At 39.2% G+C, this 19318-nt stretch overlaps 1 protein-coding gene across 11 annotated transcripts in view; it reads left to right on the top strand.

Moving 5' to 3' along the window:
• The window catches only part of USP40 (ubiquitin specific peptidase 40), a 98466-nt gene that overhangs the window by 31279 nt on the left and 47869 nt on the right, over positions 1–19318 (top strand). For all 11 annotated transcript variants that reach the window (XM_082658041.1, XM_082658043.1, XM_082658042.1 and 8 more), the window contains 6 exons: positions 3245–3545; positions 6173–6254; positions 7770–7941; positions 9812–9896; positions 17788–17858; positions 18761–19080. In XM_082658041.1, coding sequence (XP_082514167.1) covers positions 3245–3545; positions 6173–6254; positions 7770–7941; positions 9812–9896; positions 17788–17858; positions 18761–19080 — 1031 coding nt within the window. The remainder of the gene's footprint in view (positions 1–3244; positions 3546–6172; positions 6255–7769; positions 7942–9811; positions 9897–17787; positions 17859–18760; positions 19081–19318) is intronic.

A 19318-nucleotide genomic window follows, 5' to 3' on the forward strand; every position in this document is an offset into this window, starting at 1 on the left:
TCCCGGACCAGGGATCGAACCTGTGTCCCCTGCATTGGCAGGCTCCTGCACCACCAGGGAAGTCCTGGATACAGAATTCTAGGTTAACAGCTCTTATTGGTTTTTTCAGGACTTTAAAGATGTCATTTTATTATGTTTTGGCTTCCTTTATTTTGGTTAAGAAGTCAGTGTTACTTAAATGTAATGTATCTTTTTTTTGTCTACTTTTAAGATAATCTCTTTATCTTTGGTTTTTAGCAATTTAATAACAGTGTGTCTCAGTATGGTGTTCTTTTTGTTTATTTGCTTTGTATTTTCTAAGATTTTTTTCATCTGTGGCTTGAACTCTTTCTTCAGTTTTGGCCATTATATTTTCAATTTGTTTTTATGCCCCATTATCTCTCTCTTCTTCAGAAATTACAGTTACATATATATTGGACCATTCAGTATTTCCTCACTGGTCTTAGATATTCTAGCAGGAGTTGTTTTTTTTTTTTCCCCTCACCCTCAATTTGGATAATTTCCATTGATCTGTCTTCATGTTCATTGATTCTTTCTCCTACTGTATCCAGTCTTCTGTTAAACCCAGCCAATGAATTAATGAATTTTTTCGTTTCAGATATTGTGTTATTCAGCTGTAGAATTTTTTCTTAGCTCTTATTTAACATGCCCGTTTCTCTGCTGAAATTCCCCATTTGAACCTACTCTGTACATCCTTTCCTGTAAATTTACATATTTCATTAGCTGTTTACTCTTATAACATCTGGATTATTTCTGGGTCTGTAGTTATTACCTTTTTTTTTCTGTTGTGAATTGACTGTCATCTCTTGGTTATGAATCCCATTGTCCTGTTTCTTTGCATGTCATATACTCTTATATTGCCTACTGGACATTGTGGGTGATGTGTTTTAGAGGCTGTGGATTATGTTACTGCTTTTTAGAAGGTTTATATATTTATTATTTTTGGCTGCATTGGGTCTTCGTTGCTGTGCGTGGGCTTTCTCTAGTTGCAGCGAGTGGGGACTATTCTTTGTTGCGGTGCACAGGCTTCTTATTGCAGAGGCTTCTCTTGTTGTGGAGCACGGGCTCTAGGCACGTGGGCTCAGTAGCTGTGGCTCATGGGCTCTAGAGTGCAGGCTTAGTAGTTGTGGCGCACGGGCTCAGTTGCTCCACAGCATGTGGGATCTTCCCGGACCAGGGCTCGAACCCATGTCCCCTGCATTGGCAGGCTGATTCTTAACCACTGCACCACCAGGCAAGTCCTGTGTTATTGTTTCTAAAGGGCTTTTCATTATATTCTAACAGGCCATTAAGTAACTTTGAATCATGTTGATCCTGTGGGAGCTTCATTTGGGGCTTTGGTAGGGTGGATCTGTTGCATTTAGCTGTTAGTCCTAGGGAGTAACTGTTAGTCTTGGGGCCTGGATGGTCCTCCCTCTTAAGGCAGAGGTTAGCAAACATGGGGAAACTATGGCTTTCTGCCTTTTTTGTACAGCCCCCAGGTAAGAACTGTCTTTATATTTTCAAACAGTTATCTTTAGAAAGGTGCTCAAATTTGCCTCTTAGCCCACAAAGCCTAAAATACTACCGTCTGGCCCTTTATAGAAAAGTTTGCCAATCCCTGACCTGAGACCTGGCCCTTCTAGGATTTCAGTGGAAAGCCTGAGGTGTTTGTCATATGCCTCTAATTTGGCAGAACTTCAACTCCATGCTCTTTCTTTCTTTTTTCTAATCTATCTTAACTTATTAATCCATTCACAACATGTTTATTTAACTCTATGCTCTTTCTACCCAGCAGCAGGGCGCTAAAATCTCTACTCAGATCTCAAATCTCCCAGCTGTTGCTTTCTGCTCAGTTCCTTGGGTCTCAGGCTGTCCATGTACCATTTAAGACTCAGCCAAGGATTTGAGGAGGATTTGGTAGAGATCTGGGCTCCTTTATGGGGTTTTCTCTTTTACTTTCTAGGCTCTGTGGCAGTCTCAAATTCTGTTTCCTTAGTCCAGTAAGACTCTTGCCCTTTGCTTGAACTCTCTTCCACCATGCTCTGCTACAAACTGGGAAGTGGTGGGTTAATGCAGAACTCACCTAGCTTGTTTCCCTTTTGAAGGATTATGTTCCCGCCACTTTAGGTCAGCTTTTGCTTACTCTCCAAACAATTGTTTTCATTATTTTGTCTAAAGTTTATAATTTTTAATCAGTGGGGTTAGTCCAATTAAAAGTTCTCTGCCATTACTGGAACCAGACTACACTGAAGTTTGAAGTTTAAGAGTTAATCCTCAACTATCAAACAAAGAAAAGATTCGCTATACAGAAAGTATTCATTACTCAGAGGTTTCAAATTATTATTTTATTGTACTTAAATTAGCTACAAAACTATATTACCATCTGTTATACACAGTGTTAACAATAATGCCTTTGGGTCATATGCCCTATACCCTTCTGTCTGATTAGAGAGTATACGTTACCATAAATTCTTCCTTTCCAAGAAAAAATGAGAAAATCACTTTTCCGTGTTGATTGATGATCTAAGCAAATGTTACATATACCTCCCAAGTGATTTTCTACATAAAGTAGTTTGTACTGAGAGAAAAGGGGGTGATACAAAGCCACATAGAGATTAGGGAATAAAAGAAGAGTAGAGTAGGGGATGGGGAGGTGGGATAGGCAATGGGGAGAGAAGGTTTTTTTCTTCGTAATCCTTTAGGTAGAGGAACCTGAGAAATGATAGTCTCTGAGATTATGACTTCAGCCTTGCAGTTCTGATTTCCTGAGCTAGCCTGTCAGCCTCCGGGACGGACAACACTGAATTTAGTTAATGTAAGCTTATAATTGTGACTATATCCCAGCAGTTTGTCTGAGTCACTAGTTTTGAAATTATCTTCTATGGTACTTCATTGTATAATTGCCTTTGTTTTGTGCTCTGTTTGGATTGCTTTAAACATTTCAGAAGTGTTTGTTCTATCTAATCTTTTTCAGTAAAGACTTTTTAAAAACAGCATTACCAGGTATAATTAAAGTATTTTTAAGATTGTGTCATGGCAGCTTTCTCCCTTGGTATAACTGTTAGACTATTTAACAGAAAGCACTCTGGGTTTTATTAAATGTTTTATTATGGCGCAAATGAAATTTTTTTCCCTCGTAGCTGACCAGGCCAAAAAGTTGACGTTAAAATATCTAATCACAGAAAGGAAGGTAAAGATTTTGTAATCATGTCAATGAAATTTTTTTTCATTAACCTAATGTTTGTTTTCTTTTTCTGTATAGTTTTTACAGCTTCATTCTCAGATATTTCTGCTCAGTTCAGATGAAAGTACAGTTAGTCTATTGAAGGACTGTTCTCTTCAGGCCGAGTCTGATACACGAAGAAATGATCAACAACTTTTGAAGACACTTACTTCAGAACCCCCAGGATTAAATGATAGACCCTCCTGTCCCCACTGGTTTGATGTAAACGATTCCCAAGTCCAGCCAATTAAGGAAGAGGATATTGAACAGCAATTTCAGGGTAAAGAAAGTGCCTACATGTTGTTTTATCGGAAGTCCCAGTTGCAGAGACCCCCTGAAGGTATGGAAGGATGAATGTCCCTATTTGTTTAAGTCGATCACTTTAGAAGATAAACATTGAATGTTATTTGAAAGTTTACCCTTTTAGAAGGTTTACTCTTGAAACATTTTAAAATATTTTCAAGCTAACTGTAAGAAATATACCAGAAAAAATTCAACATTCTGTCCTTTTATAAAGATTATATATTTCTGGGTTTTTTCCCCTGTAATAGTATGAGGCTGTAGTTAGATTTTCAAAATTGCATTTTCTTGGATCACATCATGTTTCTTGTTGTGTGGGCAGACGTGATTGTCCTCTGCTCGGGCTTCTCTCTGCAGTTTGGCCGTGTGTTGTCTTTGAGTTGGAAGTGGCCTTGGTCTTATTTTCATGTGTTCTCTTTTATTTTCCTTTCTTTTTTCCTTTTCCTCAAGGTGATAAGTCTTTAAGCAATTGAAATATCTCTGAAGCCCTCTGTTGAATCTTCTAAGAGAGTTCATACCATGGTGGAGGTTAAACACTGAGACCCACAGTGATAAATTTTTGAATTGAAGCTACTAACATGAATCAGTCTATAAGACTTTATTTGATCACTTCCCAAAATTTATGCAACTGGGAAAGCTCTTTAGATTGAGACATATCTATGATTAGAGATGAGGATACTGTTCTTAGAGACTGAGCATAGTGATCATTTTTGTAAAGAATAAGAATAAAGCAGTTACCGATTTGCAGATGAATCAAAGGAAATTAACTCTCTGGATCTGAAACAATCACATAACTGTTCTGTTGACCAGAAGGGGCTTTGTTTTTTTCTGAGGGGAAAAAATATGGTAATCGTTCTGATAAAAATATTGGGGAGCTGAATTCACAGTTACAGAAATATATATCAATTTCTTCAGATGACGTATTGTCCTTTTCACTGAACTGAACTTCAGTGTATACATGATTGGAATATGTACTAAGTGACAGTTTTCCAGTTAGCTGAAGATTTGAATAAAGATCTAACCAAAATCTTGATGGACTTTTTTGGGGGATGAATGGATGGAACTTGGCAAAATGATTCTAAAATTTACCTGGGAAGATAAATTAATGAAAATTGAAGAAGGGACTGCTCAAGGAAACTTTACTGTGTCAGTATAAGCATATTTATGGTGCTGTAGCAGTTAAGACAGTGTAGTGCTAGTGCAAAGAGCTGGACAGACCATTGAGCAGTAAGCCCAGGAGTTGATCTAAGTATTTTTAAGATTTTAATCCATGAAAAGGTAGCTTTTCAGATAAATAGGGGGAAAATGAATTAATAAATACAACTGAGAAGTTGGTTAGTTGCTAATCACTTGAATGAGCAGTTAGTACAATCAAGTGATGATATTTATCACTTGCATGAAATTATAGTTCCTTTAATGTTGATGTAAAAAAGGAGCCTTCAAATGCATAAAATATAAACATTTTTCTGATCTTAAGGTAGAGAAGACCTTTCTAAGCATAAAAGCAATGAAAAAAAAATTGAGGAAAAGTGATGTAAACCTTATTACGTAATACCAAAAGGCAAATGACAAGCTAGTGGAAAACAGCAAAATATACGACAAATTTATTTCCCCTATCTGTAGAGTGCTCTTACGTTTATTCCATTGTGCTCAGTGGTAAATTGGGAAAAGGATATAAATAACTAACGTACAAAAGAAGAAATAAGGACAGCCAGTAAACTGCAAAAAAAAAAAAAAATTCCATCTGGCCCATAACCAAAAAACATGAATCATAACAGCAATGAATGACAACCTTTTTCTTACCAAATCAGATATTTCTGTTAACCTGGTTCTCAACAGTTGGCACTACCTCTGTATTTGGTATGTATATAAAGTAATACAACCAATATGGTTGTATGTACTTAAAAACCTTAAACCAATAATTATACTTCCACAAATTTGTCTTGAAATAATCAGGACTGTGTATACCTATTTATGTTCAAGGATGTTTGCTACCCCTGTTATTTTATAGTAATGACTAACAGAAAATCACCTAAATGTCTACCAGAAAAGGATTGGTTAGATTAATTATGCTATTTATAGAATGGGCTACTATGCAATCATTTAAAGATTTGGGAAAATATTCACAACATATGAAATGAAAAAGCAACTTACATGTTTGTTGACTATACTCCCAGTTGCTTTAAATAAGCGTGGTGTGGTGTGGTGTGTGTGTGTGTGTGTGTGTGTGTAGACACATTGTGTAGAACAGAAAAAAGACCAGAAGTATATAGATCGCATTTTAGCAGTGTTCCCTAGGAGTGGGATTATAGGTAATATTTATTTATTTTACATTAAAAAAAAATCATTTCCAGAACTTTCACAGTGACCAATTATTACATTTGTTATCAAGAAGAAAACAGCAGGTGTTCTTTTTAAAAAGTATATTTAGAAAGAGTTGAAGAAATGGAATTCTCTAGCTTGGCTTAAAGAACTGTTTACCTTTCACATGTTTTAATGTTTTCAATTTGAAGATGGGAAAACTGAGATCCAGAGAAAATTCATGTTCACACAGGCAGTAGAAGCTTTCCTAGCTCCCAGCGAGGTCCTTTCTAGTTTTCTGTGCTACCTCTTCAGCAGCCTGTTTTTATGTAGTCAGCACAAGTTTATGGAAAATTTTGTTCACAGCTCGAGCTAACCCAAGGTACAGGGTTCCATGTCATTTGCTGAATGAAATGGATGCAGCCAACATTGAACTACAAATAAAAAGGTAATTTTAAATTACTTTTAGAGTTTGAATAGTTTTTCTGGGGAACGAGGATCTAACTTAGGTCTTAAGTATTCAGTAATGAAAATTAAAGAGGAAAAAAAGTCAACTGTTAAATGCCGGTATCCTTTTATTAGCTGCTGAATTTTTATACTGAGAGTATCTTTTACTTTGAAATTACCCAGTGAGAGTGAATGAAGTAATGACAAATGGCCATCGCTAAGTAGAGATTGAAGCCTAAGAAAACTAGAGAAATCTGTGAGCACGTAGTTGTGCTGAATGAATTGTGTCCTGGCCTGTCAGGTTATTCCCTCGGCACAGAGCCCATTGTGAAAATTCGCCCTCATGTGTAAGTGGTTTGTGAAGAACTAGCCCGTAGTTACATCAGACCAGAGGTGGGCAAATGGGAGGAAATGTGGAGTCTACAGACTGTTTGGCTTAATGTCAATCTTGGGCAAAAGCCTACAATGGATTATTAAAGGGATGGTTTGTGAGAACTTGATGATCTGAACATTGTCTTTTGAGGTCTAACCTTGGACCATGAAGAACTGGTTCTTTGCTCTCTGGGTCGGTGGGGTACTGGATTAGGGAAATGGATGTTCCCATGGTCTCCTTGTGGACCTGAGGGGCTGATTACATAGCAGGGATGTGTTCAACATTTTTATCATTGATTTGAAGCTGAGAAAAAAAAAATAGGTAGATTGAATGGCAAATTAAGATCAGAGGAGATCTCAACAAAAATCAAGACACTAAAAATATAAAAATTTAACAGAGTAGAATATCTTAAGTGCGAAAGATAACCAGCTTGCATGAGTGATGTGGATTAGCAGTTGGTATTAAAAACAAAAACAGCCTGTGGGGTTTTAGTCAGCGAGCACTAAGCTTTTTAATGTGGTCATGGAAAAGCTCATGCTGTCTTTGACCACATTCACAGAATTGTGCCTGAGGTACCTGAATGGTGGCTATAGTTTCATCCAACTCTCCGTTGGTGGGGCTGCCTGAAGTGTTTTTGGTGCCGTGCTTCACAGCAGCTGAATGGGTTCAGAAAAGTGTAGCAAGCGCCCGGCTGCTGCTGAGGCCATTTGACTTGGAGAGAGCAGACTCCAGGGATCATGAGGCTGACTTCAAATAGTTTATAGGAGAGTCTGTGGGGTCTAGTTGAAGCAAGGAGAAAATAGAAGTTGTAAATCTAGCACTTACCACAGTTATAGGAACGTGTTTCCAGCATTTTGTTCATAATTATAATCTCAGTATTGGACGAGTTCAAGTGTCAGTATTTGTTCAGAGTAACACTGCACAGTGTGCATTAAAACCATCTTCCTTGGAATTCACCGTGGCAGAGCTATTGAGAAACTAAACTGAGTTATTTTGGAGCATGGAAGAAAAGGATGTTAATTATAATTACTTAGGTGGAGTGGAGAACTTCTTTATATTGTAAATCAGATATTTTTGGTTTGAGATGAAACAGTATCTGCTGTAAAAACATGACATTTATGTATTTTTTATGCCTCTTTAAAGGGCAGAATGTGATTCTACAAACAATAATTTTGAATTGCATCTCCACCTCGGCCCTTATTATCATTTCTTCAATGGGGCTCTGCACCCAGTAGTCTCTCAAACAGAAAGCATGTGGGATTTGACCTTTGATAAAAGAAAAACTTTAGGAGATCTTCGACAATCAATATTTCAGGTAATTTAGCCTCACTTACTCTTAATAGACATTCAGGTCTGTCTTAAGCTGGATTCTCCTTTTCAAACTCCTGTTTAGGATACAACTATTTATTTTTCACAGCTGCTTAGGAAAATCCTACATCTACCACTTCCATAGAGGGATGGTCCACATGTTCTCCCCTCACTTGTAAGTCTCTTAGAGAGGCTTTTCTGCACAATCAAGACTCAAGAGTCCTGCCAGCAGGTTTTCAGGGGAGAATCAAGCCTGGTATATTTAATCTGGGGGAGAGAAAGAGTATAAGGTGGTCTCTTCTGGGAAAAATAAATGAAAGAGAATTGTCTTTTAAAAGGAGTAAAAAGATAGATAATTATGTTGCCTAAAACCAAGAGCTACTAAACAAATAAAAGCAACTAACTTTTCTACCTTTCAGTGTAGAATAGCATTTATTAATAAGATTCCTAAGTGAAGGAAAATGTCTACTGGTCTATAGTAAAAGCAAACATCGTTGTAATCATTGTCTCTAAATTATTTATCCCGTCGTGTTTTAACGACGACGACAACAGTGCTCTTTATTTTACTTAAAATGTTTTCATATAAATTCTATCATTTGATTCTTTAACCTCATGAGGGCAAGATAACCCCATTTTAAAGATGAGGAAATTGTGATTTAAAGAGATCTAATGGCTTGCCCAGGGTCAGACATCTAGTTAGCAGTAGAACTAGGACTCCAGCCCTGGTCTCCCTACTCTTTCTTTCCCCTTAATTATACTTCACTCCACACTACTTCCTGATAGAGGAAAAGGGAAATAGAAAATGTAAGCTTCCCCCCCACCCCAGAATTAAGTGAATTTTCTGAAAAACTGTATCATTTACCAAAATTATTAGCTTTCTTTTGATTTTCCTCTTGTACAGAGAAAAGCAGGCCAATTTCTTCTTTAACTTTAGTTGATTTGAATATTTAAATGTTGGATCAGGATCAAGATTTCTAAAATTATCTAGTACTTCTGAACTTTTCCACTAAAAGTTTATTTCTGAGCCAATCCTGGCAGTGATGATATAGGTGGACTTGGAGATTTGACCCTGCCTAGGGTAACGTTTCAAGTGGAAAAGACCTTGGTCACCTTTACAAGGTTTAGATTTCATGCCAGTCTGCTTTTTGATGGTTTAAGTGCACATCTCTGCCAGTGGCAAATCTTAGAATTAAGCCACTGGCAAGAGGCAGAGAGACTGACAGTTAAGTAATCATGTGTAAGTATGAAATTTCTTTTTAAGAGAACTATCTTGTGATATTGTGGAGAGGGACTAAATAGGACTGACCTTTATTGGTGACATTGTTTTGGTGAGGTTACCACAGTCCCCCGAGTCTTGGAGCTAGAAACTTAAAAAACAAATCCCTGGTAATCTATTAAATAAACTGGTAATGCTACTTTTTAAATTTACAGTGGGAGACATTCCTTTCAAGAAACAAGAGTATTCGTGTGTGCTGCTCTTCCCTGAACAGTACTGATTAAACACGTCATTTTTGCTCTTTTGGACCAGGATTCCTGGGCTGGCACACTGATCATTTTGCCTTCTGATAAAAGTGATCTTCCCGTAAATTAAGTAGAAATGGTTGTTGTTTAGATGGTCATTGTGCTCTTTGTGTATGTCAGGGTTCTTCAGTCACTAATGGATGTGAGATTAACCATCTTTGGCTTTGACTGATTTAACATTGAAACATGTCTACTTTCCTCATTTTTGGTGCAGGATGGGGATTGTCGTGTTCATTTTCTTGTTCCCTGTGTCAGCTACATAAGTAAATTGGCACAGTGCTCTTCTTACTTAACCTGGAAAAGTGATCTATGTGTGATTTTTCATCGTTCTCTTTTCTTTCATTCATATTCTGCAGCTGTTAGAATTTTGGGAAGGAGATATGGTTCTTAGTGTTGCAAAGTTTGTACCAGCAGGACTTCATGTTTACCAGACACTTGATGGTAAGAGAAATGTTAAAACACAGCAACTTATTGTGTATATGTACATTTTGTGGGGCTCATCTGTACGTTTTGTGGGGCTCGTCTGAGACTTTCTGCTCTTGGCCAGTCTTTCCCCTACGTACTACTTTTCTTAGCTATGCAGGTTCTCATCACATTGGTTTTAACAAATAATATATTTAGTTTTTCATATTTAATAAAACTATTTATTTAGATTATAATGTATCCAATATATGTAATGTGTGAAATTTTGCTAACATGGAAATGTTTTGTATTTTCTGAAATTAAGGCTACTTCTCTACCTAAAGAAATTTTTTCTTAAAGACTTTGGAAATTTTTTTATATTACCCCAAACTTCTGAGCAAAATGGTTTGAAACCATTTAAATCTTGTTAAATATGGCTTGTTTTTTTTTTTTTTTTAAACATCTTTATTGGAGCATAATTGCTTTACAATGGTATGTTAGTTTCAGCTTCACAACAAAATGAATCAGTTATATATATACATATGTTCCCATATCTCTTCCCGCTTGCGTCACCCTCCCTCCCACCCTCCCTATCCCACCCCTCCAGGCGGTCACACAGCACCGAGCTGATCTCCCTGTGCTATGCGGCTGCTTCCCACTAGCTATCTACCTTACGTTTGGTAGTGTATACATGTCCATGCCTCTTTATTGCTTTGTCACCGTTTACCCTTCCCCCTCCCCATAGCCTCAAGTCCATTCTCTAGTAAGTCTGTGTCTTTATTCCTGTTTCACCCCTAGGTTTTTCATGACATTTTTTTTTTCTTAAATTCCATATATATGTGTTAGCATACGATATTTGTCTCTCTCTTTCTGACTTACTTCACTCTGTATGACAGACTCTAGGTCTATCCACCTCATTACAAATAGCTCAATTTCGTCTCTTTTTATGGCTGAGTAATATTCCATTGTATATATGTGCCACATCTTCTTTATCCATTCATCCGATGATGGACACTTAGGTTGTTTCCATCTCTGGGCTATTGTAAATAGAGCTGCAATGAACATTTTGGTACATGACTCTTTTTGAATTATGGTTTTCTCAGGGTATATGCCCAGTAGTGGGATTGCTGGGTCATATGGTAGTTCTATTTGTAGCTTTTTAAGGAACCTCCATACTGTTCTCCACAGTGGCTGTATCAATTTACATTCCCACCAACAGTGTAAGAGGGTTCTCTTTTCTCCACACCCTCTCCAGCATTTATTGTTTCTAGATTTTTTGATGATGGCCATTCTGACTGGTGTGAGATGATATCTCATTGTAGTTTTGATTTGCATTTCTCTAATGATTAGTGATGTTGAGCATTCTTTCATGTGTTTGTTGGCACTCTGTATATCTTCTTTGGAGAAATGTCTATTTAGGTCTTCTGCCCATTTTTGGATTGGGTTGTTTGTTCTTTTGTTATTAAGCTGCATGAGCTGCTTATAAATTTTGGAGATTAATCCTTTGTCAGTTGCTTCATTTGCAAATATTTTCTCCCATTCTGAGGGTTGTCTTTTGGTCTTCTTTATGGTTTCCTTTGCTGCGCAAAAGCTTTTAAGTTTCATTAGGTCCCATTTGTTTACTTTTGTTTTTATTTCCATTTCTCTAGGAGGTGGGTCAAAAAGGATCTTGCTGTGATTTATGTCATAGAGTGTTCTGCCTATGTTTTCCTCTTAAGAGTTTGATAGTTTCTGGCCTTACATTTAGGTCTTTAATCCATTTTGAGCTTATTTTTGTGTATGGTGTTAGGGAGTGATCTAATCTCATACTTTTACATGTAGCTGTCCAGTTTTCCCAGCACCACTTATTGAAGAGGCTGTCCTTTCTCCACTGTACATTCCTGCCTCCTTTGTCAAAGATAAGGTGACCATATGTGCCTGGGTTTATCTCTGGGCTTTCTATCCTGTTCTATTGATCTATATTTCTGTTTTTGTGCCAGTACCATACTGTCTTGATTACTGTAGCTTTGTAGTATAGTCTGAAGTCAGGGAGCCTGATTCCTCCAGCTCCATTTTTCGTTCTCAAAATTGCTTTGGCTATTCGGGGTCTTTTGTGTTTCCATACAAATTGTGAGATTTTTTGTTCTAGTTCTGTGAAAAATGCCAGTGGTAGTTTCATAGGGATTGCATTGAATCTGTAGATTGCTTTGGGTAGTAGAGTCATTTTCACAATGTTGATTCTTCCAATCCAAGAACATGGTATATCTCTCCATCTATTTGTATCATTTTTAATTTCTTTCATCAGTGTCTTATAATTTTCTGCATACAGGTCTTTTGTCTCCTTAGGTAGGTTTATTCCTAGGTATTTTATTCTTTTTGTTGCAATGGTAAATGGGAGTGTTTTCTTGATTTCACTTTCAGATTTTTCATCATTAGTGTATAGGAATGCCAGAGATTTCTGTGCATTAATTTTGTATCCTGCTACTTTACCAAATTCATTGATTAGCTCTAGTAGTTTTCTGGTAGCATCTTTAGGGTTCTGTATGTATAGTATCATGTCATCTGCAAACAGTGACAGCTTTACTTCTTCTTTTCCGATTTGGATTCCTTTTATTTCCTTTTCTTCTCTGATTGCTGTGGCTAAAACTTCCAAAACTATGTTGAATAAGAGTGGTGAGAGTGGGCAACCTTGTCTTGTTCCTGATCTTAGTGGAAATGCTTTCAGTTTTTCACCATTGAGGACGATGTTGGCTGTGGGTTTGTCATATATGGCCTTTATTATGTTGAGGAAAGTTCCCTCTATGCCTACTTTCTGCAGGGTTTTTATCATAAATGGGTGTTGAATTTTGTCAAAAGCTTTCTCTGCATCTGTTGAGATGATCATATGGTTTTTCTCCTTCAATTTGTTAATATGGTGTATCACGTTGATTGATTTGCGTATATTGAAGAATCCTTGCATTCCTGGAATAAACCCCACTTGATCATGGTGTATGATCCGTTTAATGTGCTGTTGGATTCTGTTTGCTAGTATTTTGTTGAGGATCTTTGCATCTATGTTCATCAGTGATATTGGCCTGTAGTTTTCTTTCTTTGTGACATCCTTGTCTGGTTTTGGTATCAGGGTGATGGTGGCCTCGTAGAATGAGTTGGGGAGTGTTCCTCCCTCTGCTATATTTTGGAAGAGTCTGAGAAGGATAGGTGATAGCTCTTCTCTAAATGTTTGATAGAATTCGCCTGTGAAGCCATCTGGTCCTGGGCTTTTGCTTGTTGGAAGATTTTTAATCACAGTTTCAATTTCAGTGCTTGTGATTGGTCTGTTCATATTTTCTATTTCTTCCTGATTCAGTCTTGGCAGGTTGTGCCTTTCTAAGAATTTGTCCATTTCTTCCAGGTTGTCCATTTTATTGGCATAGAGTTGCTTGTAGTAATCTCTCATGATCTTTTGTATTTCTGCAGTGTCAGTCGTTACTTCTCCTTTTTCATTTCTAATTCTATTGATTTGAGTCTTCTCCCTTTTTTTCTTGATGAGTCTGGCTAATGGTTTATCAATTTTGTTTATCCTTTCAAAAAACCAGCTTTTAGTTTTATTGATCTTTGCTATCGTTTGCTTCATTTCTTTTTCATTTATTTCTGATCTGATTTTTATGATTTCTTTCCTCCTGCTAACTTTGGGGTTTTTTTGTTCTTCTTTCTCTAATTGCTTTAGGTGCAAGGTTAGGTTGTTTATTCGAGATGTTTCCTGTTTCTTAAGGTAAGATTGTATTGCTATAAACTTCCCTCTTAGAACTGCTTTTGCTGCATCCCATAGATTTTGAGTCGTCGTGTCTCCATTGTCATTTGTTTCTAGGTATTTTTTGATTTCCTCTTTGATTTCTTCAGTGATCACTTCGTTATTAAGTAGTGTATTGTTTAGCCTCCATGTGTTTGTATTTTTTACAGATCTTCTCCTGTGATTGATATCGAGTCTCATAGCGTTGTGGTCGGAAAAGATACTTGATACAATTTCAATTTTCTTAAATTTACCAAGGCTTGATTTGTGACCCAAGATATGATCTATCCTGGAGAATGTTCCATGAGCACTTGAGAAAAATGTGTATTCTGTTGTTTTTGGATGGAATGTCCTATAAATATCAATTAACTCCATCTCATTTAATGTATCATTTAAAGCTTGTGTTTCCTTATTTATTTTCATTTTGGATGATCTGTCCATTGGTGAAAGTGGGGTGTTAAAGTCCCCTACTATGAATGTGTTACTGTCGATTTCCCTTTTTATGGTTGTCAGTATTTGCCTTATGTATTGAGGTGCACCTATGTTGGGTGCATAAATATTTACAATTGTTATATCTTCCTCTTCGATAGATCCCTTGATCATTATGTAGTGTCCTTCTTTGTCTCTTCTAATAGTCTTTGTTTTAAAGTCTATTTTGTCTGATATGAGAATTGCTACTCCAGCTTTCTTTTGGTTTCCATTTGCATGAAATACCTTTTTCCATCCCCTTACTTTCAGTCTGTATGTGTCTCTGGGTCTGAAGTGGGTCTCTTGTAGACAGCAAATATATGGGTCTTGTTTTTGTATCCATTCAGCCAATCTGTGTCTTTTGGTGGGAGCATTTAGTCCATTTACATTTAAGGTAATTATCGATATGTGTGTTCCCATTCCCATTTTCTCAATTGTTTTGGGTTTGTTATTGTAGGTCTTTTCCTTCTTTTGTGTTTCTTGCCTAGAGAAGTTCCTTTAGCAGTTGTTGTAGAGCTGGTTTGGTGGTGCTGAACTCTCTCAGCTTTTGCTTGTCTCTAAAGGTTTTAATTTCTCCATCAAATCTGAATGAGATCCTTGCTGGGTAGAGTAATCTTGGTTGCAGGTTTTTCTCCTTCAACACTTTCAATATGTCCTGCCACTCCCTTCTGGCTTGCAGAGTTTCTGCTGAAGGATCAGCTGTTAACCTTATGGGGATTCCCTTGTGTGTTATTTGTTGTTTTTCCCTTGCTGCTTTTAATATGTTTTCTTTGTATTTAATTTTTGACAGTTTGATTAATATGTGTCTTGGCATATTTCTCCTTTGATTTATCCTGTATGGGACTCTCTGTGCTTCCTGGACTTGATTAACTATTTCCTTTCCCATATTAGGGAAGTTTTCAACTATAATCTCTTCAAATACTTTCTCAGTCCCTTTCTTTTTCTCTTCTTCTTCTGGAACCCCTATAATTCAAATGTTGGTGTGTTTAATGTTGTCCCAGAGGTCTCTGAAACTTGTCCTCAGTTCTTTTCATTCTTTTTTCTTTATTCTGCTCTGCAGTAGTTATTTCCACTATTTTATCTTCCAGGTCACTTATCCATTCTTCTGCCTCAGTTATTCTGCTATTGATCCCATCTAGAGTATTTTTAATTTCATTTATTGTGTTGTTCATCGTTGCTTGTTTCATCTTTAGTTCTTCTAGGTCCTTGTTAACTGATTCTTGCATTTTGTCCATTCTATTGTCCATTCTATCTCCAAGATTTCGGATCAACCTTACTATCATTATTCTGAATTCTTTTTCAGGTAGACTGCCTATTTCCTCTTCATTTGTTAGGTCTGATGGGTTTTTATCTTGCTCCTTCATCTGCGGTGTGTTTTTCTGTCTTTTCATTTTGCTTATCTTACTGTGTTTGGGGTCTCCTTTTTTGCAGGCTGAAGGTTCGTAGTTCCTGTTGTTTTTTGTGTCTGTCCCCAGTGGCTAAGGTTGGTTCAGTGGGTTGTGTAGGCTTCCTGGTGGAGGGTACTAGTGCCTGTGTTCTGGTGGATGAGGCTGGATCTTGTCTTTCTGGTGTGCAGGTCCACGTCTGGTGGTGTGTTTTGGGGTGTCTGTAGACTTATTATGATTTTGGGCCGCCTCTCTGCTAATGGGTGGGGTTGTGTTCCTGTCTTGCTAGTTGTTTGGCATAGGATGTCCAGCACTGTAGCTTGCTGGTCGTTGAGTGAAGCTGGGTGCTGGCGTTGAGATGGAGATCTCTCGGAAATTTTTGCTGTTTGATATTATGTGCAGCTGGGAGGTCTTTTGTGGATCAGTGTCCTGAAGTTGGCTCTCCCACCTCAGAGGCACAGCACTGACTCCTGGCTGCAGCCCCAAGAGCCTTTCATCCACAGGGCTCCTTAATTTGGGATGATTGGTTGTCTATTCAGGTATTCCACAGATGCAGGGTATATCAAGTTGATTGTGGAGCTTTAATCCGCTGCTTCTGAGGCTGCTGGGAGAGATTTCCCTTTCTCTTCTTTGTTCTCACAGCTCCCAGGGGCTCAGCTTTGGATTTAGCCCCGCCTGTGCGTGTAGGTCGCCGGAGGGCGTCTGTTCTTTGCTCAGACAGGACGAGGTTAAAGGAGCCGCTGATTCGGAGGCTCTGGCTCACTCAGGCCCGGGGGTAGGGAGGGGCACGGAGTGCGGGGCGGGCCTGCGGCGGCAGAGGCCAGCGAGACGTTGCAGCCTGAGGCGCGCCTGTGCGTTCTCCCGGGGGAGTTGTCCCTGGATCCCGGGACCCCGGCAGTGGCGGGCTGCACAGGCTCCCCGGAAGGGCGCGTGGCCAGTGACCTGTGTTCGCACACAGGCCTCCCGGTGGCGGCAGCAGCGGCCCTAGCGTCTCACGTCCGTCTCTGGGCTCCGCACCCCTAGCCGCGGCTCGCGCCCGTCCCTGGAGCTCTCTCAAGCAGCGTTCTTAATCCCCTCTCCTCGTGCACCAGGAAACAAAGAGGGACGTAAAAGTCTCTTGCCTCTTCGGCAGTTCCAGACTTCTCCCCGGACTCTCTCCCGGCCAGCCGCGGTGCACCAACGCCCCGCAGGCTGTGTTTACGCCGCCAACCTCAGTCCTCTCCCGGCGCTCCGACAGAAGCCGGAGCCTCAGCTCCCAGTCCCGCCCGCCCCGGCGGGCGAGCAGACAAGCCTCTCGGCTGGCGAGTTCCGGTCGGCCCGATCCTCTGTGCGGGAATCTCTCCGCTTTGCCCTCCGCACCCCTGTTGCTGTGCTCTCCTCCGCGGCTCCCAAGCTCCCCCACTCCGCCTCCCGAAGTCTCCGCCCGCGAAGGGGCTTCCTAGTGTGTGGACACTTTTCCTCCTTCACAGCTCTCTCCCGCTGGTGCAGGACCCGTCCCTATCCTTTGTCTCTGTTTAGTTTTTTCTTTTGCCCTACCCAGGTACGTGGGGGGTTTCTTGCCTTTTGGGAGGTCTGAGGTCTTCTGCCAGCGTTCAGTAGATGCTCTGTAGGAGTTGTTCCACGCGTAGATGTATTTCTGGTGTATCTGTGGGGAGGAACGTGATCTCCGCGTCTTACTCTTCCGCCATCTTCCCAGAAGTCTCTGGCTTGTTTTTTTAATCCAATCTCAGCTTCAGACTTTGTAGCAAAACAAAAGTACTTCAGGAGCTTAAAAGTACTTCCTTTAAATAACAACAAGACAGTAATAGCAGTAGCAGCAGTAACAGTTGTCTTGGACTTCATGGTGCCAAATACTGAGATAAGTGTTTTGTGTAAATTATCTAATTTGATTTTCACAAAATTCTTTTATCCCCATTTCATAAACGAGAAAACTGAAGCGTAGAGGCTTGAAGTCCACAAGGTCATACAGCTCATTAGTGGGTGAGTGAGGACCGTTTGATGTGTAAGCCTTCCCCATGTTCACAGTGTCAAGTACAGTTGACCTTTTATATTAACTTTTTTTTTTTCCTGCTCTCATGCCCACAAATCTTATGGGGGAAATGCTTACATAAAATGAAAACAGAGAAAAAAAAAAAAAGGCTAAAGAGTGTGATGGAAGGATAAAGATAAAAATAATACCAATATAACAAACATAATTACTCCCTTTCTCTTAGTTTTCCTCAGTGAGAATGCTTCTTTTCAAACAAATGTTTGTGTCTAGGCTGTTGCTTTAGTTAAATTTTTTTTGATGATCATGAGAATGGTTTCACTGATAATCTCATCTTCCTAGGAGATCACCTGACACTGTGTGAAATTGAAATTGCTGATGGGGAAGACATCTTTGTATGGAATGGGGTGGAGGTAAATATAGAAGAAATGTGCATGAGAGTTTTGGGTATTTTTAAGTTGTTGTGATAAAATTTTATTCAGCGTATATGATGGCACTTACATATTAGAAAACTGCTGAAATATCCAGTAAATTTTAAGTACAATCAGTGTTGGTTATATGTTCAAGAGATAGTTGTAGAACACCTCCATGGTGCCAGGCTGTGTGTCAGAAGCTAGACACAAAGGTAAATAAGTGATCAGTCTGTATCCTTCAGGCACGTAGTGTGGGTCACTGTGCTGAGATAGGTGAGCAGGAGGGTCTGTACAGACTCTTTTTTTTTTTTTTTGCGGTGCACGGGCCTCTCACTGTTGTGGCCTCTCCCGTCGCGGAGCACAGGCTCCGGACGCACAGGCTCAGCGGCCATGGCTCACGGGCCCAGCCGCTCCGCGGCACGTGGGATCTTCCCAGACCGGGGCACGAACCTGTGTCTGCTGCATCGGCAGGCGGACTCTCAACCACTGCGCCACCAGGGAAGCCCTGTACATACTCTTGATGAGGATTCAGAAGGAGCGGTTCGTCACACTGTTAGGGCTGGAGGCGACTTAGGGGAGCACAGTCAAGAGAGCAGTGAGGAGCATCTCACCCACTCAGTGGACGTCCTCAGTCCACCTCATACATTTACCACTGCTGAGGACTCACGTGTCTGTCTCCACTTCAGATTTCTCTCCTAAAAAGTAAAAGATGGCTAAGAAAAAGCTTCAAAAATCTAAAGCTGTTCTTCTGATACTTAAAAGACATTTGTGAAAACTTCATTTCACTTGAAAAGAAAAAAAAAAGGGAATTGTTCTATAAGAGTCTACGTTACTGCATTACTGTGTTGACCTGATTTTGGCAAATACGAGCTATACTGATGGCTGACTTGATACTATTGTAGGTTGGCGGAATCCAGATTCCAGCTGGTAGTGACTGTGAACCTCTGCTTTTAAATGTTCTTCATCCGGCGACAAGCAGTGAAGAAGAGCAGTGTCAGCAGTTGATAGACTCTCCATATGTCTTTCCATCTAATGCAGAAATAGGTAGTGTATTCACAGCCTGTGCAATCCCAGACGGAGTCATCTTAGTCAACAGTGCTGAGTCTGTAGGTGAAGAGAGCTGGACCACCATTCCCAAGGAAGACTTGAAGAAGACATTCAGAGAACAAGGTCTCAGAAATGGAAGCTCAATTTTAATTCAGGATTCTAATGATGGTAACAGGTAACATGCTAAGAGAATTCTTTTTAAACTTATTGTAGTTACAGTGCTGTATCTTAGAACTCTAAAGCTTTATGTTAATAATGATGAGAGTTAAATGTTTCGTTTTATTTCTAGACATTGTGTTCTATATATTGTAAATAGGAATGTTTGTGGTTAGGCAACCTGGAGAAAAATGATATTGTAGTGTGATTTTTTTTTTTTTTGGTAAATGTGGTAACTGAATAATATAGGTATAGGC

This window comes from Grampus griseus (genome assembly GCF_964374135.1).
Source record: "Grampus griseus genome assembly, chromosome: 7".
Taxonomy (NCBI): Eukaryota; Metazoa; Chordata; class Mammalia; order Artiodactyla; family Delphinidae; genus Grampus; species Grampus griseus.